Source organism: Leptonychotes weddellii, chromosome 1 (genome assembly GCF_054177405.1).
Source record: "Leptonychotes weddellii isolate Sample4059 chromosome 1, ASM5417740v2, whole genome shotgun sequence".
Lineage (NCBI taxonomy): Eukaryota > Metazoa > Chordata > Mammalia > Carnivora > Phocidae > Leptonychotes > Leptonychotes weddellii.
The window spans coordinates 50094852-50115950 of NC_138369.1; the positions used below are offsets into that span (position 1 = coordinate 50094852).

Here is a 21099-nt window from a genome sequence, read left to right on the forward strand (position 1 = left end):
GAAAAACAAACTGAGGGTTCTAGAGGGGAGGGGGGTGGGAGGATGGGTTGGCCTGGTGGTGGGTATTGAGGAGGGCACGTTCTGCATGGAGCACTGGGTGTTGTGCACGAACAATGAATCATGGAACACTTCATCTAGAACTAATGATGTAATGTATGGGGATTAACATAAGAATAAAAAAAAAATTAAAAAAAAAAAAGGCATCGTAATTAAAAAAAAATTTTTTTAATGTTTAAACTTCTTACTACATACCTTGGCGCACATGGAGTTAGTGTGCGGTCTAAGGTGGGACCTGTGGCTCTTAGGCCACCAGCCTGGGCTCCACCCTTCTTGCCTGGGTACCCAGAGCAAGCGGAATGACCTTGCAAAACTGAAGTCAGCCCCTGCTGCACCCTCCTTGTCCCTCCCTCCACACCTTAGGTGGAGCCCAGCATTTCACAAATACACAACAAGCTCACCCCCTGCGCCGGTGTGGTCCCCTCCACAAGTAGCAGGAACTCACTTTTAATGCCCCCAGCGAGGGAGGCAGCTGGGCAAACTGAGGCATGGAGCTGTGACCAGGCAGTAAGAAGTAGAGCCAGGGTGGGAACTCTGGCCCCAATGGGGGCCTGGGCTCTGGCCATGCTGACCTCCTCCAGTCTCATCTCGGGCCTCTTCAGGCTCCCAGGCCCATGTCCAAGCCCTGCCTTCCACCGAGCAGGCCCCGCTGTCCACTTGGCAACTTCCCCTCCCCCACGGTGATCACCCTCTTGCCTACTGGGTACCTTGTTCAACTGACCCCTCCGATCTTACAGCTGACCCCATGTGAGCAACATGCCAGACCAATATGGATGAAAAGCATGGAGGGGCTTAAGGAAAAGATCCCAGAAGTTCTGGAACTGACAAAACAAGAGTAAAAAGGCACAAAGGACAGAACAATAACTGCAGGGAGGGCCAGGACACCCACTGCTGTTCCCAGGGCAGAAGGGGGCAGGCCTCAGGGTGCTTGCTGCCTGGGTCTCAGGACCCAAAGGACTGTGGTGGGGGGCAGCCTACAGGGTATCCTGAGAAAGCCGCCTCTGACATCCCTGATGTCATGGCCCCTGTCGCAGGGGCCAGGAGGCCGCCCCAAGAAGGAGGCTGGCCCTGGGCTGAGGGCAGATAGAGGTTAGTCCCCACAGCCAGCGGCCAGTGGGCTGGGGAGTGGAGGGAGCCAGGCTGGGGCTAGCTGGGGTCCCTGGGCCTCCTCCTACCCCTTCCAGCTCCACCCCGCCTCCCCGGCCCTCCTCCTGGGACTGCAGGGCTCGGAAGCCGGAAGCCGGTCCTTGCCTGTCTGAGGGGGAAGCAGCCTCTGTGGTCGCTCAGTCAGCCCTCCCACTAAACCTCCCCAGGACCACTGAGGGCAGGGGTGGGGGGGTCGGACTTCACCAAGAGGAGCCCAAGGCAAAAGCTGGGCCTGAGGGGAGTCCCACCACTGGAAAGGCTGGGCCCAGCTGGGGAATCTCAGGGCCCCTGCAGAGACGGCCTGCCTACTCAGACCCACAGACACACCCCGCCAGTCCCCAAGAAGCCCCTGTTGGGCACTGAGGCCTTCCCAGCTTGGATGAGGGGCTCCAAATCCAGAGCTTCCTCCCTGGCCCTCCCCAACTCCTGCTCCTGTGCCCACCCCAGACACAGGCTCAGGCTCCCACAGCGAATGAAGCTTTATTGCCACACACAGACTTTTCTGCTCCCTGTGGGCCAACTCTGCTCCTCAGAGAAGCTTGCTCGCTGGCTTGGCTTGGAAGCAGACAAGCCAGGGCCAGGAGAGTGGGGGTGTGGAGGGGCCCGGGGGTGTGGAGGGGCCCGGCGGAGGGAGGCCCAAAGAGACCCCCCACCCCAGGTTTCCCTGAGCGGTGCCCAGCCCCAGGGCCTTGGGGGCTGGCTTGTGTTGGGGGAGGGGGCTCATCCTGACCCCCCCTCAGGGCCCCCAGGCACGGAGGGGGAGGCGAACCCCACGGAGCCCCTCAGGCCACCACGATGCCCTCACTGGAGCCAGAACAGAAAGACGAGCCGTACATGCGCACACGCGCACACACACGCAGGGCCCACACGTGCCACAAGCTGACGGTCAGCAGTCCAGGCCGATGGACACCAGCAGGTCCTCCAGGGCCCGCAGCCGCTGCTGTGCCTCCTCGATGGCGCTGTAGGTCTGCACCGTGCTGGCCACGTGGAAGCGGATGTCGTCCACCAGCGGGATGGAATCCGTCTCCTGTCGGGCAGCCACGGCCGCCGCCTCCTCCCGCACGGCCTCCACGAAGTCCTCCCGCTCCACCAGCTGCGGACAGGCCAGCTCAGAGCACGCCTGCCGCCCGCCCTCAGCCTGCCCCGCCCACCCCGGCTCCCGTGGGCCCACCTTCTCGATGACCTTGGCCATGTACTCAGTGCACTGGTCCTCGAGGCGTGCCAAGCGGAAGAGCTTGGCCACGCGCCACACGCCCACCACGCTGTCCTCGTCCAGCAGCTGGGCCAGGCTGCGGCCACACAGCCGCTTCAGGCCCGGCAACAGGTACATGTCGGCCACGCTCAGGACATCATAGGCCGCCTCGGGGGGCAGCTGCAGTGAAAGAAGGGGTGAGGGAGGGTGTGCCCCGAGGTCACCAAGGCCACTCAGGGCCCCGGCCGCAAGGCTGGGTGGAGGCTGCAGGCAGGGCAGGAGCTCCCACCCAGGCCTCGGGGGGACCCAGATTGCTGCAGGCATTGTGGGACCAGAGAGACTGGAGGAGACTGGGGTTCCCGGGCCTCAGGCAGGCTTGCAGGCCTGGTGCAGGCAGGGCCTTAGCAGGGGAAAGAAGCTGAGCTGTGAATCACACAGACCCGTGTTCTGAAATTCTGTTGGGACCCTAGGCAAGTCACTTCACCTCTGTGTGCCTGTTTCCTCCTCTCTTGGAGGTGCAACCATGCCTGTCTCAAAAGGCTGTCAGATACTGAAGATGTGAATGGGGGCGCTACATGAGCCGAGCACAGGGCTGACATCACAGCCCAGCTTGTCCCCTGTGCCTTCTCCCTGACCAGAGGCCACATGTCCCAGCCTGCGTTGCTGACAAGTACAGCCACTAAGTGAGTTCTCTCCAGAGCCACAGGAGAACTGGTGTGTGTGGCCTCCACCTGGCCTAGGACAAAGGAAACTGCTTGCCTCGTCTTCCTCAGCCTCCTAACGCGTGAGTCGGCCTGTACCCCGATCTCCAGGTGCAAAGGAGAATACCACCTCAGGTGCTGTGGACCAGGTCCGGGCCGCTCTGTATCTCGTCAGGAAGCGCGAGTGGAACAGACCTACAGCCGCTCACTTCTACCCCGGCTATGGTGCTTCTGCATGACGGCAGCGCTGGACGGCCGGGACAAAGATGCTCGGGCACACGACACTTATGCCTAGTCCTCAGAGAAGGTCTGCAGACCCCTGCCCTAGGCCATGTCACAGTGACAAGATGGAGGGGACAGCCTGGGTCCCAGTAAGCCATCTGCCCTGGTGCACATACCTCAGACATGAAGGAGAAACAAACTTTTCTCTGCTTTACCACAGTAGCCTTTTACACACACACACACACACACACAGTGGCCTTTTACACACACACACACACACACACACACGCCTTCGGCACTAGCCCCAGCTGCCCCGTCACCCACACGTTAGGGATGCTTTGGGGCAGCTGAAGACCCAGGGAGGCAACAAGAGAACAGGAGACAGAAATCCAGGACCCTGGGCATGGGCTGCTATCCAGAGGTAGGAAGCTCAGGGCTCCCCACTGTTGTGGTAATTCAGGGTTACTCTCCCTACCCACCCTCCAACTGGAGAACTCGGGGACCCCAGGTGGCATGTGCTCATGATGTGGCTCCTGCCATTCATCCCTGCTCTGGAACCGACTGAGGTCCCCTCTGCCTGAAAGACAAATCCAAATGTGTCCCACACTTCCTCTCCAGCTTCCTAGAAAACCAGCCCCATGGAGCCAAGCAGGACCTAGGTCCTCCCTTTAAACCCCGTGAAGACCCGGGCTGTGGCCCTGTCCCGACGGTCATGCCCCCCAGCCCAGTGCACATGGCCTGCCTGAGCCCCGCACCTCTGTGTGGTCGCTATAGATGTAGTAGAGCACGTGCGTGAAGATGTCAGGCGAGATGCCATGGAGGGTGATGGCCGGGAGGCCGCCTGAGGCCTCCAGCTCGTTTTCTCTGAAGTGGTCGTTCAGCAGGGCCTGGAAGTAGTCGCTGCGGCCGCAGAAGAAGGCCTGGGGGAGGCTGGGCTCAGGAAGGGCGAGGGCCAGGGCCCGGGCCCAGACAGCTGGCCAGGGACTTAAGGCAAGGGGGTGGTGGCGTGGGGGGGAAGGGACGGCACCTTGTGGCAGAGAAAGCTGCAACCTTCCACCCGAAAGCAGACATCAGGACAGCTGTTGAAGCCATCAGGGCAAGGGAAGGGCAGCTCCCCGAGATCACCCTGGGGGACAGGAAAAAAGATACCCTCAGAGCAAGTGGGACAAGGGAGAGTGGCCAGCCCCAGTCTAAAGCCGGTTCTAGCTCGAAAGGGTGGACTGCTGCCCCATTTGAAGATCTGAGTACAACACAAACAACAAAAGTAAAGTGGGCTCAGAAAAGGGAAGTGAGAGGCGCCTGGGTGGCTCAGTCGTTAAGCGTCTGCCTTCGGCTCAGGTCATGATCCCAGGGTCCTGGGATCGAGCCCCGCATCGGGCTCCCTGCTCCGCGGGAAGCCTGCTTCTTCCTCTCCCTCTGCCTGCTGCTTCCCCTGTTTGTACACTCTCTCTCTATCAAAAATAAATAAAATCTTAAAAAAAAAAAAAAAAAGAAAGAAAAGGGAAATGACCGAGGCGCCTGGGTGGCTCAGTTGGTTAGGCATCTGCCTGCGGCTTGGGTCATGGTCTCAGGTCCTGGGATCGAGCCCCACATGGGGCTCCCTGCTCAGCAGGGGAACCTGCTTTTTCCTCTCCCTCTGTCCCTCCCACTGCTCCTGTGCTTACGCTCTCTCTCAAATAAATAAAATCTTAAAAAAAAAAAAAAAAAAGAAAGAAAGAAAAGAAAAGGGAAGTAACTGGCTCCAGGTCACACAAGGGTTGAACCCAAGAGTGGGACTTGTCTACCACAGCTATGTCCACACTGGGCTCCATCCCAGAACGCCATGTGCTTACACGGAGCTCAGGGGGCAGGGCGCAGTCGGCCAGCAGGGCCATGTCCTCCCGAAGCCGGGGGTCTGCTGTGGGGGGCTCAATAGTCAGCACCTTCACGCACGTGCCTGGCTTGGATGCCACTGTGGAGGGGAGAGTACAGCTTCAGGGAGCCAAGTGGGCCCTGCCAGTTCCCGCCCGATGCCCCGGACCCTAAGTCTGGACGCACCAAACTCGGACACCTTCTCGCACTTGGCCTCGAGGTCACTGAGCAGGTCCCACAGCTGGCACTGCTTGGCCAGCCGCTCGCAGTCGCTAACATGTTCCACACCGACGTCCAGGCGGCCTGGGTGCGGCATGGGAGGCTCAGGGCCGGAGAGGAGCCCTCTGCTGTCCCTAGCACTGGGACTCCTAGGTCTACTTGCTGCCTTGGTTTTCCCATCAGGAGCCACTGCCTGAGTTCTACAGGCCCCAGGACAGGAGAGGGCTCAGTTTGCAGATGGGACAAGTTCTTCCTGAGCAGACATACCAGCTCATTGTCTCCCAGCCCACCCAGGAAGGAGTTGGAACCGGCCCACACTGCAGGGGATAAGTACCAGGAGGTAAAAGGAGGGCCCAAGGCCACAGCTGGGCCTGCTGCTGGACAGAAACGCCCTCCCTGCCTGCCCACCCTGGGCCCAGAGATTTACCTGTGTACAGGTACTGCAGCAGGGCCCCAAAGGCCACGGGGTTGATCTGCAAGCAGAGATAGCCAGGCGGGGAGGTCAGAGGCGGCCACCCAGCACAAGCCCCTGCTGTCCCTCTGCCCCTGGGAGGGACGCACCAGTGGGTGCCTCAGGACCACGACGTTCTTGCCCTTCCATTTGGTGTCCAGCATGTTGGCAAAGTAGGCACTGCGCACGCCCAGGATGCAGCGATGTGCCCGGAAGGGCTTCCCATGCACCACAAAAACCACGTCACTATGGATGCCCTGCTCCAGAAGCCTGGGGAGGGGTAGGCGGAGGGGGTGTTCAGCATGCACCTCCCCCCAGTCTTACCACAGCGGCTCCCACCCCACCCTGCCAGAGATCCCTCAGCTCCACATCACCTCCCCCCCTCCACACACACCCAGCCCTGCACCCCATCTCACCGCTGCAGGAAGTCGTCGTAGTAGTCCCGCCTCCTGCAGGAGGCTGTCACCTGCTTGTAATCGCGCAGGGCCCGGCGGATAGGGTCGCTAAGTGCCCCATAGAGGCAGCGTTCCCCATCAAAGGTGTTGGCCTCACAGCGGGCTCCTGGGGGCAGCAGGGCTCCCCAGTCAGCAGGGTCAGGAACATGCACACTGCGGCTGGGAGAGGGTCTGGGGGAAATCCTCATCTCTCCCCCTGCAACCTTCCCGCATGTAGGGCCCAGCCCTGGAATTTGGAGCCCCTTCCAAATTACCCTGGGCCCACTATGACACTAGCATCTTATCTGCCAGGGCCTAGGCACACAGGCACATCTGGGTACCACAGACTACAAACAAAGCAGGCTCAGAGACTGCCCTGTTCTATGCCCTGGAGACACAGTCATAAACAGACAAATCCCTGTCCTGACTAAACTGATTCTCTAGTGGGGCAGTGGCCAATAAACAGGTTAATAAATGTCAGGTGCTATGAAGCAAAAGAAAGCAAGACAAATGGTAACAGTGGTTGTGACTGCCACGTAGAGGCCATGGAAGGTCACTGTGTCTGTGACAACATGCAGAGACCTGAATGGAATGAGGAAGTCGGCCATACAAAGATCTGAGAAAGAGCAATCTAAATAGAAAGAAGATCAAGTGCAAAGGTCCTGAGGTAGAAGAACACTTGGGAGTGCCCAAGTGCCCGAGCACCGGAGAGGCCAGTGTGGCTGAAGAGTGAGCACATGGAGGAGCCAAAGGAGGTGAGGCCAGAGGGGGAAGAGCAGGTCACTTAGAAGCACAAAGACTGGCAAGGCATTCTAGTTTTATGCTAAATGCAACGGGAAGTTTTTGGAGTACTTTAAGCCTATCAGACTTGGGAGACCCACTGGGCTGCATTAGGGAGAACAGATTGTAGGTGGGGCAAAAGGGGCAGTCAGGAGACCAGAGGAGGCTGGCTTTGGGGCCAGGGAGAGATGCTGTAATTGGGCTGGGTGGTGGCAGTGGAGACGGGGAAGTGAACAAGGCAGAAAATAGGTTCTAAAAGCAGAACCACCAGGACTTGCCAATTGGGTGTGTGTAGGGGTGACACAAAGACAGGACTCGAGGGCATCTGCAAATGCAAACCACACACACACACACACACACACAGAGCCCCAGCCCCTTCTCTCACCGTTGGCCAGAAGATAGAGTACTAGCTCCTCGTGCCCACACAGGCAGGCATAGTACCTGAGGGAGGGAAACAAAGAGTACAGGAGGCAGTTACCAGGACTGAAAGCACCCCCCCGCACCTGCCGTGACCACCCACCCACCTGGCACTCACAAGGGGGTGCTGTCCCACTTGTCCCGCACATTCACCTCCACGTCCCGTTGCTCCAGCAGGTACCTAGGCGGGGAGGAGGTCAGAGCCTGAGTCAGGACAGGTTCACTGTCTGTGAGAGGAAACCCACAGAATGCGGAAAGAAAGAAAACATCCCTTTTGGCTGAGGGAAGTCTCCCCTCAGGTGAAGACAGATGACAGACAGACCAAAGCAGGAAAGGCATTCGAAGCAAAGGGACCAACATAGGTAGACAAGGTGTAGAGATGGGAACTCATAAGGCAAACACTGAGCCTCAGAAGCAGGACCCCAGAGCTGAGGAGGACAAGATTCTGGCCTGAAGGCATTTGGGAGAGAGGAGGTGGTGATGCGCATCTGTTCTGCTAGAGCCCCCTGGCTGCTTAGGCCAGCAGATTGGATAGGGGAGACTGGAGGGAGGGAGACCAAGGACAAGGCTGCTGCAGGTGTCCCGGTGGTGTGAAAGCGTGAAGAAAAGTGAACAGATTCTAGAAGGCAAAAGTCAGGAGACATGGTAGCTGATGGCATGTGGGAGGCAAGGGGGGTGGTCATCATGGATGGTGATGAAACCATCACTGAGGGCAGGAAGCCTGGGAGAGACGTCCAAGTTGGGTCAGGAGTGCTCTTGAGCTGCCCTCAGCTTCTGGGGTTATCAGCTAACTCCTAGGTGACACTTGATGCTGGGGAGGGATGAGGGACGCCGTGGGAGTCAGGAAGCCTGGGACCAGCCCGAGGGAGCTAGTAGTGGGTCACATACAGGTAATAGGGAGGGAAGGGCCCACGAAGTGAGATGCCCCACTTCCCAAATAGGCACCCCGTCACTCCCTGTTCTATGGCGATTTCAGCGCCAGATTTGCTTTAACTGCATTTAGGAGTTTCCAAATCCCGGGGGATCAGAGGTTGTTTCTGGGTCTTAGGTGTTTCGAGCGTGCCAGGCCCGGTGCGCATCAGTGCGATGAGCCACGTTTGGAGTCCCAGGCCCGCCCCGGGGTCTGACCTCCCGGTCCTGAGCGCTCCGAGGGCAACCTTCCTCTCCGCCCACTTCTCCGCGGCTCCGCGTAGCAGTCCTCTCCTCTGAGAAGCCCTCCGGGACCCCAGGGAGTAAAACACCCCCAGCACTCCATCCTGGCGCACCCCGGCTGGGAAAGCTGCCTCGGTCCCCTGCTTGGGCGCCCAGGCGCTCTCGGGGGACGGTCTGTGGTGGGTCCGGTGCCAGGGCTGCGGCGGCGCAGAGGCGTGCGCCTGTCCGGAGCCGGTCCACCGCATGCTCCGGGGCCGACGGCGCCCCGAGGGCGCCCCTCCCACCCCGCCCCCTCCCCGGGGGCTGCGGGGTCCTCACCGCACTCGGCCCACATCCCCTTTTCTGCAGCTGGCGAAGAGGTCGCTGGTGTCCATGGTGCGAGCGGCTCGGACCCCTGGCCGAACGATCCCAGGCGGCAGTGGCGGCGGCGGCGCGCCCCGGCCGGATGTAAACACACGCGGCCCCGCCCCGCTCCGCAGCGGCGCCTGGCGCCCGGAGGACCTACCCGGGCCGCGCCGCCCCGCCCCCTGCGCGCCCGCGCCCGCCCCCGCCCCGCCCCGTCCCGCCCCGGAGCAAGAACGAGTCGGGCAGGCAAATGAGCTGGGCCCGGCGTGGTCTCCGGGCGGCTTTAATGGGGGTCCCGGGGCGCGGCCGGGGAAGCGGGGCAGTTCCGGGACAAGCCCCTCGGGGCGTCAGGTGGAAATGGGGAGGGCTGTGCCGAGACTGTTCCGTGAGTCGGTGGGAAGCGGGAAGACCCCTCACCGAGGGCGGGGCTGCGGGAGAGCGGCCGAGGCCGGGAGGGGAGGGGAGGCGCGGCTGTCCGCTCCGGGTCCGCCCCGCTCGTCCCGGCGCAGCCCCAACGGGGCGAGGGCACGGTCGCGGGGTCACAGCGGACCAGAGCTGCCGGCGGGCGGGCGCCCTCACAGGTGCGTGTCCTCCTCGAACACGTCCGAGTCCTCGGGGTCCCGCTTGCCCCCCATGAGCGCGCTCCAGCCCCCCGGGCCGTTGACGGCCCCGCCGCCATTCAGGCTGGGCTGCTTCTCCTGCATCTCCGACTGGCTGTCGCTGGCCACGTCCAGCGTGGGGTTGTCGTGGCAGCCGTTCTCTACGAAGCGCAGCTCCTCGCCGTGTGACTGCGGCGGTGGGAGAGGGCCGCTGGGCGAGTGCCCCGGCCCAGGCCCCCACCTGCCCGAACAGCTCCGGGCTCACGGCACCGGAACCATTCACTGTTCCTTCCCTGGTCTGTGAAATCCTACACAGGGAACCCCCAGCGGACCCTCGACAGATGCCCATTCCCTTCTGTTCCCATAACCAAACTCCTGATGATCCTTTGCACTAAACAACCAGTGGCTTCCCTGACATCATCTGATCTCTCCCCACAGCCCCCCACTGCACCTCTAGCACCTATGATGGGGCTGGTGCCCTGCAGACAGGAGGGACAAACTGGGGGCTAGGCTCGGGACAAGCAGCTTCAGGCACAGACCCCCTCATCCCAGGACCATTAATGCCACCCCACCTGCAGTGAGGACAGTGAGTCTCCCTGCTGGGTACTCTGTCCTCCACAGGCACCAGCCCCAGCTCAAGCCCTCCTGCAGACGTGCCCCCATGCTCACCACGTGTTTGAGCTTGGGCAGCCGGCGCTGCCAGCAGTTATAGAGCAGGCCCAGCACGATGATGATGACACAGATGGCCCCGATGACCACCAGCACCACAAAGAGCGTCCCATAGTCGCTGCGCACCTGGCTGGCCCGTGCCTGGCAGCTGCTTGTAGTGGAGTAGTTCTGGATGCCAATCTGGGGGTGGGAGGGGCCAGTTTCCTCAGCTGAGGTCCTGGGTGTCAGGGCTCCCTGTGGGGCTGTGGGGTTGGGGCTCAGGGACAGGGGACAGGCTTTGAGAAGAGCTGGCATACTCCTGACTACACTCTCTTAGAGGCCTGGACCTGTGCTCACCTGGGGCTCTATCCCTGTCTCTGCCCAATCCCTATCCGTTCACCAGAGGGCAGCCCCAAGCCTCTCGATCCCATGCCTCCATTCTCAGCCTCTGCTCACATCCCCCCATGGCTCTGCCCTGACCGTGTCCCTGCTGGGGCAGAAGTCTGGCTCCACTATTGATTCAGGTCCCTGGAACACAGCTTCCACCTTGGGCGTGGAGGTGATCTGGCATCGTTCTGACCATTGTGGGCTATACAGGATGCTGGGGACAGCCCACATCCTGGGCCACCACCAGCCCTTTTCCCATAAGAGTGGGTGGTCACCAATGGCATTTGGCTGGCTGGTACCCCTGCCACAGTGCAAGCTGTCTTGAGTGGGCTGGTCTTCTCAAGCCTAGAGGCTGCTGTGCCCATACTGGGCCAGGCAGGTGCTCTCTCCACAAATCAGCATCTCAAGCAGAGAGCAGGGAAGGGGAGGTGCCATCCTCATCAGATGACAGGTGCCAGGGTGAGGGTGCTGTCTACTAGCTCCCAGTGCAGAGACCTGGGAGCCTCCCTTTCTGCCTTGGACTCCCCTGAGGCCAGGTTTCATCTCTTCTTGGGTGTCTATGAACAACCTGTCTATTTCCAGTACTTTTCTCTATTGACTTTTTAGTTACCAAAGATCAGTTTCTCTTGCTAGGTTCACCCACCAATGAAATTGCTAAATTTGCCAGACCAGGTCAGTCTGAATAGTGTCCAGCAAAGCTAGAACACCCAGGGGCCGGAAGAGGCAGGAAGTTTCTGTGGGAAAAAGATGAAGGCCAGCCCAAGTTTCCACCTGCCCCCCCGCCACCATCCCGTGTTCATGAACCCAGAATTTCACAACTGGAAAGGCCCTTAGTAGCCATCCAGGTAGTAAGGCCAGCATCATGCTTAAAGGCCTGGGCTCTTAAATCATTCAGGTCTGGTCCAAAGCCTGGCTCTGTTGCTTCCTGGCTGTGCGTTCTTGGGTGAATCACTTCCCTTCTCTGGGCTACAGCTCTCATCTTAAATAGGGCACCAATGGTACTCAACCGGGTACCTTATTTGATCCTCACAAGGCCCGGGCTGGCACTGAGGGCTGAGTGAGAGAACCCAGCGCAGTCTGGCACTTAGTAAGCATTCAGTGTGCTTATCAAAAAAACCCCAAACCACCAGCACAACCACCTTTCCGCCTTGCGCGTAATAGATAAGGAGGTGGGGTGCACGGTCACGCACAGCTCATCTTTCCCAGCTGTGAAACACTGCAGAGCCTTGGAGAAGGGAGAGGACTGATACCAGGTCACTGGGTTTCACAGTGAGGAGCTGGCATGGTGGCTGTCCTGAAGAAAGGAGGTGAGGAACCCAAGGTCCTCCCTTGCAGAGAAAGTAAAACAAGGAGCAGGAGGACCAAGGAGGAGGACCGAGGGGGGGCCTTCCCCTCCCAGGCCCCGGCTCTGCTCAGCCTTACACAGGGGTGGCTGGCTGTGCAGGAGGACAGGTTGGCCAGCCTGCTCCTCAGCCCATGTCTCCAGGACCTGCCATGCAGCTGGCCAACTGCACTGAGTCACAGGTGCCCCTCGAGATGGCAGGGCCCTCCCCTGAGCCCGAGCCCCATCCCGCCAGATGGTGCCTGGTTGATGGCTTCCAGAGCATGCCCATGCCTGTCGTGCTTTCTCTTGTGGTTTCTGAAACTGCATCACGCTCTCCCACCCCACCAGGCCTCTGCCCAATTCCTAGGGCAATTCCCACCTACCCACAAGACTCCCACTTACCCATCAGGCCCCCAAGGGACCTCGGAGGTCCCCCTCCCTCTGAGTCCTATCCTGACCACCACCCCCTCCGGGCCCTTTCGCAAACTGTGCGGTGGTGCATATATACATTCCTATGCATTCGTGCACTCTGTCTCTCCCACGGGAACTGTGTCTTAGGAGGACTGAAAGGAGGAGCTGTGCAGAGCAAGATTCTGTCTTCTGCTCCTTTGCACCACCGTGCAGTCTCCTACCCTCAGGGAAGGCAGCCCTGCTCCCAGAGCTCCCTGCCTTCTTACCTCCACCAGATTCCTTCGGATGTCACCCAGCATGGAAAGGACATCTTGAGTGGGCACCACCCCTGGGGGGAGACACCATCATCAGCACAGCCTTGGCCATTGGGGCGCCCCCAGCTCCCTGGGAGAGCCTCTGGCCTGAGCTTCCAGAGGCTTGCTTTCCCCCTCCTGACCACATGCAGACCCCATGGTGTGTGCACTCCCCCTTTCTCCTATGCGGCCTCATTGCAAACTAATGAGTGAATGCCTGCCATCTGACACATGGGACACCGGGCGGTCACCCCAAAGCCCCACACTGCTGCGTTTCTGAACTCGCCCCCTCCGCACCCCACCAGTCAGTGTGCAGGACTCATTGTCTCCTCTGGTGCTGAAACCACACCTCTTCCCCTCCTGGTCCCGACATTTACACCCTCCTCCTCTTCTCCAGAACTTCAGTTCAACTCCAGTTGAACCCTACACTACGGGCCCAACCACTACCTCTTCCTGCTATCCTAGGGTCCAAGGTCAAAGCCCTGTCTGTGTGCTTTCCTGTGGTTCTGCAGACCTCTCATGGCCCTCGGGAAATGGTGCTGGTTTAACACTGCCTCCCTCGGCCCCCCTTCCATGTGCTGCCCCCGCTCACCCTGCTCGCCCACCAAGGTCATTAGAAGGTGCTGCTCCTTCTCGCTGGGCTTGCTCAGGGAGATGTGCCAGTCCCCATGATGGCCACTGCCATGGCGGGGCAGCACCTCCTCCACCAGGGCCAGAAGCTGCAGCCCTCGGTGCTGCCGGAACACCTCCTACAAGGACGGAAAGAGAGCCCCCAAGCCAGTGAGGGAGAGGGCTCTACTGACTCCCTGCCTCCAGGTCTAGCCCCCGCTCCAACCTCCAACCTCCAACCTCCCAGTAGTCAAACACTGGGAAAGGCCATCCGGCTATTCCAGAGGGGACTGCTCTCGTAGCTCTGGAGACCATCGAGAGACTCTGAGCTTGGCCTTTGGGCGGAACTGTGGGAACACCAAGACACATGTCCACTGGGCATCCAGGTGCTCCTTCCTGCCTGGGCCTCTCACATGAGGAGGGTGTGGGGCCTGCCTGGGGATACTCACTGTTGAGCTTGGGGACAGATACACTCACGTGCAACAAGTCTGGGAAGTGGGTGTGCAGTGTGTGAAGGCCTACGGAAGTCTGCTGGCCGGGCCTGAGTATTCAAGTGTCCAGTGCAAGGGATGAATATACTGGGAGGCCAGGCGTGCAACAGACCAAAGGTGCACACCAAACCCAGGAGCGGAGGTGGGGAGCAGTAACATGCTCACCTCTTGGTTGTCATTGCACAGATACTGCCCAAAGTTGGGGAGTCAAGAAAGCTATCTGAGTACTTTTATGGTGGCACTGGTGACCGGAGGAACTAAAACAGATATGGTTAAAATGGTAACCCCTGGAAGCAGGGCCGGGGCAGGAGGAGGGATATAAGCAGATTTTGTTCTCATCTGACACTCTCTTGTACTGTTTAGATTTTCCCGACCTTGTGTATTATGATTATGTAATTTAAAAAAACAAGAACAAGAGGCAGGTACTGGCCAGGAACTCAGTGAGTGGCAGAAACCCAGGCAGGCTACCAACCTAGTCCCATCAGGGACTGGCCCTGTGGCTGCTCTCCACCCCCAGGCTCCTCTCCAGCAGCCTTCTCCCTTCTGCAACCAGGAAATCACTGACCCCTGTTCCTGGTCTCCAAATCTTCCAGCAACGCACCTATCCCAGCTGTTGCACTTTCTCTTGAGTGCCCTGCCTTAGAGCTTTGAGTCAGGGCTGCCTGCAGGGCCCAGGCATCTCATCAGACCATGTGGGGCCCTGACATTCCTATCTCCTTTCTGGTAGAGCCCAAGCTAGCGAGGCTTCCTGGTCATCATCCCAACCTGAAGGCCACCAAGGGGGTTCAAGTTCCTTGATACTATGGCAAGTGTCAGGTGCAAGCTCGAGCCTTGGCATTCACTGGCTGAACAGAAAGCCAACTCGGTTCTGAATTTGGGAGAAAACTGGTACCTGGAGATAGCCACGCGCAGCTAGGAAAGCCCTATTCCCAAAATAGTTCTTACCGTCTTCATGTGCACGTGTGTGCATGTGTAGGGCTGGGGTGTGTAACCTGCATCTGCCTGAGCAACAGGCACTGTACCCAGCAGCCTCCCTGCTTACAAAAGAAGCACATTCCCCCCACAGGCAATGCCTCCCCCCATGCCACAGGCCTATGATCCCCCATGTGTGCAGACCCCACATTCTCTGGGTCAAGATGTCTGCCCGGCTTAAGCCCACAGACCCACAATGTCCACTCTGGCAGCATCTGATGACTACATATTTCATGCCATTTATTCTGTAGATGGGAACTGAGTGTCAGTGGCCTGGGGAGAAAGCCCTGAATTTGGAATCAAATAAATCTGGGTTCAAATTCCAGTTCTGCCATTCATCAGCTCTGCGACCTTTAGCACAATACTGCACCTCTCTGAGCCTCAGTTTCCCCCCCTGAAGAAGGGAACTACTCCAAGGCCCAGCAACATTAGAGTGGATACATAAGTGGAATACTAGACAGAAGCGCAATGAACAAACTTCACTACGTGCAGCCATCTAGATGAATCTCAAAAACAGAACATTGAGGGCAAACAGCCAGACACAAAGTACTATCTACTAAATGATTATATAAAGTTCAAAAGCATGCAAAATCAATGTATGGGGTTACAAATCAAGAAAATGGTTTCCCATGAGGGAACAGTGTCTGGAAAGGAGAATGAGAAGGGCTTTTGGCGGTGCTGATCATGTTCCGTGTCTTGATTTGGGGGCTGATTACGTCCTTTTGTGATGATCCATCCAGCTGCACACTTATGATCTGTGTGCTTTTCTGGATGTATACTGTAAGTCATTAGAACTTTTCTTAAGTGCAATGCTATCTTCCCTGCTGACTCCTGGGTGGATGGTCCTTCCCTCACATCACACCATTTCTCCCACAGTCGGGGCTCCAGTTCTCCTGCTACTGTCCAAGCACCCATTTCCAACGCTGAAGTTATATGCAACTCCTCCAAGTGTCTGGAATGGTCCTTATGGTAAACAGGAAGGGACATATGACCGAGCCCATCATTTTGACTTGTGGCAATACAGCAGATAGAGCTGATGAAAGTCCTGCTCGTCCACCTTGCTACAAACACAGAGCAACGCTTGGGGAAAAAATATAGGCAGAAACAGAGGAACTCAAAGCCAGAAGAGTGAGCAGGTGCTAAAGCTGCAGCAATTCGTGGGGGTCCAGGGCCTAGAAATGGAACCCAGGAGCTGGAGACTTGGCTTTAAATGCTTACATGCTCTTGGCCCACGTGAGATGAAGAATTAGAGCAGAGTACCAGGATGGAGCCTGAAGCCCCAAAGAGCAGCCCTTTCAGTGAAATGGGGACTCAAAAACATTCCTGATCTCCTGGAGGAGCTGTAATGGGCTCTGCCATCTGCCGGGGTCCATGGGTAGGAGAAAAAGACTATCCAAGATCACTTGTGCTTCACCTGGGTTTGGAGTCCAAATGGCAGTCCTTCATGATATAAAAATTCAAGCCAAGAGATTAAGATGAAAGCTGACCTAGGACTCCTGGAACTCCCAAAGTTTCCCTGAAACCACTCTGTTGGAACTCTTTTACAACCCGGGGTTGAAGAGGAGATCACAATAATGAAGAATGATCCATACAAGGAAACAAGGTACAAAGCCACCAACAGGAGACCTGACATCCCAGGATGTCGTTACTAAAACAAAAGGTGAGAGATCATGAAATCAATATACTTAAAATAATTCAGAAAATGAAAGAATAGAAACCATAATGAAAGAAGGGAACAAAATGAAGAATAAAGGGAGGGATTTGGAACCAAGGAGAAATTCTAAAAATATAAAACAGTTATCTATACTAAAGATTCAATGGATGGATCAAACAAAAGATTAGACACTGCTGAAGAGAGTTATTAATTTGGAAGCTAAAGCTAGGAAATCACTCAGAATGCATCAGAGAGATTTATTTATTTATTTATATTTTGGAGAGAGAAAACATGAGCAGGGGAAGGGGTAGAGGGAGAGAGAGAATCCTCAAGCAGACTCCCTGCTGAGCATGGAGCCCCATGTGGGGCTCAATCCCAGGACCCCAAAGAGCTGAAACCAAGAGTTGGATGCTCAACCGACTGAGCCACCCAGGCACCCCTCATCAGAGAAATTTTAAAAAGAGAAAGCATAAAAGTGTTTTAAGAGACATCACAGATAGAAAAATAAGGCCCAATAAACTTCTAATGAGAATGAGAGAGAAATGGGAAATTGGTAATATCTAACAAACTGCATATGCAATCCCACTTCCAGGAATTTACTCTGAAGATACATCCCAACAGCACGAAAGTACATACGCACAAGGTTATTTGATGCAGCCTTGTAAGTAACTGCAGAATACTGGAAACCACCCAAATGCCCACACAAAGGAAATTTAATAAATAATCTATAATACATACACAAAATGATTGAGAATAATCTCCATGCACTAACATAAAGTGATTTCCAGCATATACTGTTAAGCAAGAAAAGCAAAATACAAAAGAATAATGTTATGGACTGAGTATGTGTCCCCCCAATAATTCATATGTTGAAGTCTAACCCCCAGTATCTCAGACTGTGACTGTATTTGGAGACAGGGTCTTTCAAGAGGTGATTGAGCTAAAATGAGGTTGTTAGGGTGACCCTATCCAATCTGATGAGGTCCTTACAAGAGGAGGAGATGAAGGACACAGTCAAGCACAGAGGGACAATGATGTGAAAACACAGAGAGAAGATGGCCATCTGCAAACCAAGGAGAGAGGCTTCAGGAGAAACTAATCCTCCTGACACCTTGATCTTGGACTTCCAGTCTTCAAAACAGTGAGGGAATAAATTTGTTTTTAAGCTACCCAGTGTGGTACTTTGTTATGACAGCCCTAGCAAAGTGATAAAAATATAAATAATATGCTACACTTCCTGCAAAAAATTATATATCTATCTGCTTATTTCTATAAAAAGAAACCCAGAAGGATAATCAGAACTAATGAGACTGGTTACCTAGAGGGAGTGGGTGGGAATGGAGGGCAAGAGGTGATGGGGGAGAGGAGTATTTCTTTAAGCATACATTTTTGTGTCATTTAGATATTTAGAACCATATTAATGTTTTACATGCTCAAAAATACAACTAAATCAACAAGGATGAGGGGGAAAAAATCCAAAACTGAATACAAACAGAAACAAAAAAAACCTAACTATATCTCAAATGTGTCTCAACTTACTCTCAGATGGTTTGGAAAATGCTAAGAGCTGGTGATTCTGGCTGAAATATACACAGGATTTCTTTGTAGCAGTCTTCTGAAATTATATCAAAATAAAAAGCTACAAAAAAAAGAACATGAGAAAATTAAAGACATTCTTTACACTAATAAGGGCTGATATAGATATATCCTTATAGAAAGAGCTGCTAAGGGGTATATTTCAGGAAGAAGGCAATTAAATTCACAAGAAAGGAATGGGGATGTGAAAAGACGTGTAAGCAAAGAAACAAATATATTGATAAAGCAAAATAAGCACTGACTGTTAATAATAATGACTAATGCTCAACATCACTAATCATCAGAGAAATGAAAATCAAACCCATAATGAGATTCTGCCTCATACCCATTAGGATGACCACTATTTAAAAAAAAACGAAAATGGGTGCCTGGGTGGCTGAGTCAGTTAAGCAGCCGCCTTCAGCTCAGATCATGATCCCAGGGTCTGCTCAGTGGGGAGCCTGCTTCTCCCTTCCCCACCACCGCCCCCCCACCCCACCACCCATACTCTCTCTCTCTCAAATAAATAAAATCTTTAAAAAACAAAACACACACACAAAATAGAAAACAAGTGTTGGTGAGGATGTGGAGAAACTGGAACCTTTGTCCACTGCCGGTGGGAATGTGAAATGGTGTAGTCACTGTAGAAAACAATACGGATTTCTTTAAAAATCAAAAACAGAGGTACTATATGATCCAGCAATTCCACTTCTGGGTGTGTACGGGTTTTGAAATGGGGTCTCAAAGAGATATTGGTGGGCTCACGTTCATAGCAGCATTATTCACAATAGCCAAGATGGGGAAGCTACATAAATATCCATTGACAGACAAACAGATACACAAAATGTGGTCTATACATACCATGGAATATTATTCAGAATTAAAAAAGGAAGAAATTCTGACACACACTGCAACATGGATGGACCTTGAGAACATTCTACTAAATGAAATAAGGCAGTCACAGAAGAACAAATACTGTATGATTCCACTTGTAAGACATACTTAAAGAAGCCAAATTCCTAGAGACAGAGAGTAGGATGGTGGTGGTTAGGGGCCTGGGAGAGTGATTAATGGTCACAGAGTGTAGTTTTGCAAGATGAAAAGTTCTGGAGATATGTTTCATAACAATGTTAACATACTCAACACCACTGTAATACCTTAAAAATGGTTAAAATGATCAATTTTTGTTAGATATTTTTACCACGATAAAAAAATCCATCATGAAAAAAATAATGATTAATTAGGCAGAGGTCAAATAGTAAATGAGAAAAACTAACAAGACAAAAACAGGGAAAGCAGTGGGGCGCCTGGGTGGCTCAGTTGTTAAGCGTCTGCCTTCCGCTCAGGTCATGATCCCATAGTCCTGGGATCGAGCCCCGAGTCGGGCTCCCTGCTCAGCGGGAAGCCTGCTTCTCCTCTCCCCCTGCTTGTGTTCCCTCTCTCACTGTGTCTCTCTCTGTCAAATAAATAAAATCTTTAAAAAAAAAGGGGGGGAAAGCAGAATGAAAGCATTTTTATATATGTATGTGTTATTTGGAAAGAAGACAGACATTATCTTTAGACTTTATTGTTCAAATATGCATATACAAAATTTAAGAGTCTCAAGGACCCATACTGTGGTCTCCAAGTATCATTTCCCAATAAAAGGAATGAGGGCTTGGAGAAATGATGATTTCATGTGTGGGGGAAGGAAAGTATAAGATGAGCCCAAACACCTTATTACACCAGAAAGCAAGGAATCTATTAAACACTAACAGGTTGGTCAAAAAAACTTAGAAGCCAACTCAAAGAGGCTCTCACTGGCCAGAGATGGGGCATGTAAGCATCAATAAGAATAAAAAATCACTGCAACAGATTAAAATGTATCAATCATGTTAAAAAAAATCCACTTCTTTATTATTTATAATGGGAAAAAAGAAAACAATCTCCTGGGTCACTTTTGAATGAAACACACGCATGTACTTTCATTTTTCCCCAAATCCACTAAACGAAAGTAAAGAATTTTTTCAAGGTCTAAAACCACAAAGACAAAAACAAAACAGAACAGAAGAGGAAACAAGAGCAACAAAGTCTGGGCACTGGAGGCATATGGATGAGTTAGGATTTCCTAATCTAGCAAGCCCCAAAGAGCCAAATCCTAAGCCAAAATGGGACAAGCTGAGAAGCAATCACACTTACATTGTCAAACTCCCAACTAAAATGCTCTCAAATAAGCAGCACTGGTTACCTTTGGAAGGGACGATGAAAATGGTTCTAAAAATAGGAAAACTGTTTGAAAGGCTGTTTAAGAAGCAGCTGGATCCCTAATTCCTCTCCCCAGCACTGTAGAGCTGACAAATGTCCCTGTCCCCTGGCAGAAGACTGAAAATTGATTTTGCAAAGAGGGTAAAATAGAGGCCCTCTGACCCAGAGGACACGGGGCACAACTGTGGGAGGGGGCTCACACTCCAAGAGGGAGTAAATGAATTTATCCGTGCACGCCTTCTCTAACACTGAGGTGAACAGCCGTCTCCCCAGCCTGGCTCCCAGAACGCTGGCAACCAGCCCTTTATGCTCCCAGTAGGACAGACGTTCCTTTTTCAAAGAATCTAGTCGCCCAAGAGGAAGGACCTAAAAATGTTGACATTAAAAACTGTCAAATGGCCCAGCCAGTCCACCCTCCTGAGAAGCCACAGTTAACAAACCCCACTCCAAGCTCAAAGCTTCAACCAGCTTTTTGATGGCCCTCCTTAAATAGCTCTGAAAGAACCCACCAGACATCTGAGGAGCAAAGACATGTGAGAAAACCAAGGCCAAAACTAACAAATAAGGAAAGCAACTTTTTTAAAGACTGTTTCAATATCCTCCAGGAGATAAGACATTGCACACGTGAACAAAACTATTCCTTGAAATTAAACACAGAGTGGGGCAAGAATAAAAGAGCCCTTAGGAATTTAAACATGGGTTTTAGACAAGGGTGGGGGCTGGCTCCTCCCCTAGGTTAGGCTAAGCCCCTCCCCATGCCCCATGCGCTCCCTCTGCCCACACTCAGCCCGCCCACCCACTCCCATCCTTCCATATGGTCCCCGCCTAGCTCAGCACTCACACAGTCTACGTTCTCCGTCATGTTCAGAATGATGTAGTTCTTCCCGGCCAGATTGCTCCAGTCTTTGCAGATCACCTGGACAGT

The 21099-nt window shown here is 54.3% G+C and overlaps 2 protein-coding genes across 10 annotated transcripts in view; both read right to left on the reverse strand.

Moving 5' to 3' along the window:
• ABTB1 (ankyrin repeat and BTB domain containing 1) overlaps nucleotides 1-9095 on the reverse strand; it is a 104961-nt gene extending 95866 nt beyond the window's left edge. The window contains exons 1-13 of one of the 8 annotated variants that reach the window (XR_014146064.1): nucleotides 8941-9095; nucleotides 7624-7651; nucleotides 7439-7494; nucleotides 6256-6465; nucleotides 5950-6109; nucleotides 5816-5861; nucleotides 5356-5472; nucleotides 5151-5269; nucleotides 4346-4444; nucleotides 4074-4238; nucleotides 3798-3895; nucleotides 2375-2575; nucleotides 1665-2296 (exon numbers count right to left, since the gene is read on the reverse strand). Coding sequence is in view for 4 of the 8 variants with exons in the window: in XM_081823110.1 (XP_081679236.1) it covers nucleotides 2090-2296; nucleotides 2375-2575; nucleotides 4074-4238; nucleotides 4346-4444; nucleotides 5151-5269; nucleotides 5356-5472; nucleotides 5816-5861; nucleotides 5950-6109; nucleotides 6256-6465; nucleotides 7439-7494; nucleotides 7624-7651; nucleotides 8941-8996 (1464 nt within the window). In the remaining 4 variants the exon portion in view is untranslated. Of the gene's footprint in view, nucleotides 1-1664; nucleotides 2297-2374; nucleotides 3523-3553; nucleotides 3896-4073; nucleotides 4239-4345; nucleotides 4445-5150; nucleotides 5270-5355; nucleotides 5473-5815; nucleotides 5862-5949; nucleotides 6110-6255; nucleotides 6466-7438; nucleotides 7495-7588; nucleotides 7652-8940 lie in introns of those variants that run through there. The other 7 variants (XM_006748477.3, XM_081823110.1, XM_006748476.3 and 4 more) reach the window with 7 other exon arrangements.
• Nucleotides 9096-9218: 123 nt separating this feature from the next.
• The window catches only part of PODXL2 (podocalyxin like 2), a 35858-nt gene continuing 23977 nt past the window's right edge, over nucleotides 9219-21099 (reverse strand). Inside the window, exons 4-8 of one of the 2 annotated variants that reach the window (XM_081823130.1) lie at nucleotides 21016-21090; nucleotides 13222-13378; nucleotides 12603-12664; nucleotides 10236-10415; nucleotides 9219-9755 (exon numbers count right to left, since the gene is read on the reverse strand). In XM_081823130.1, coding sequence (XP_081679256.1) covers nucleotides 9543-9755; nucleotides 10236-10415; nucleotides 12603-12664; nucleotides 13222-13378; nucleotides 21016-21090 — 687 coding nt within the window. In that variant the 3' untranslated portion in view covers nucleotides 9219-9542. Of the gene's footprint in view, nucleotides 9875-10235; nucleotides 10416-12602; nucleotides 12665-13221; nucleotides 13379-21015; nucleotides 21091-21099 lie in introns of both variants that reach the window. The other variant, XM_081823131.1, reaches the window with a different exon arrangement.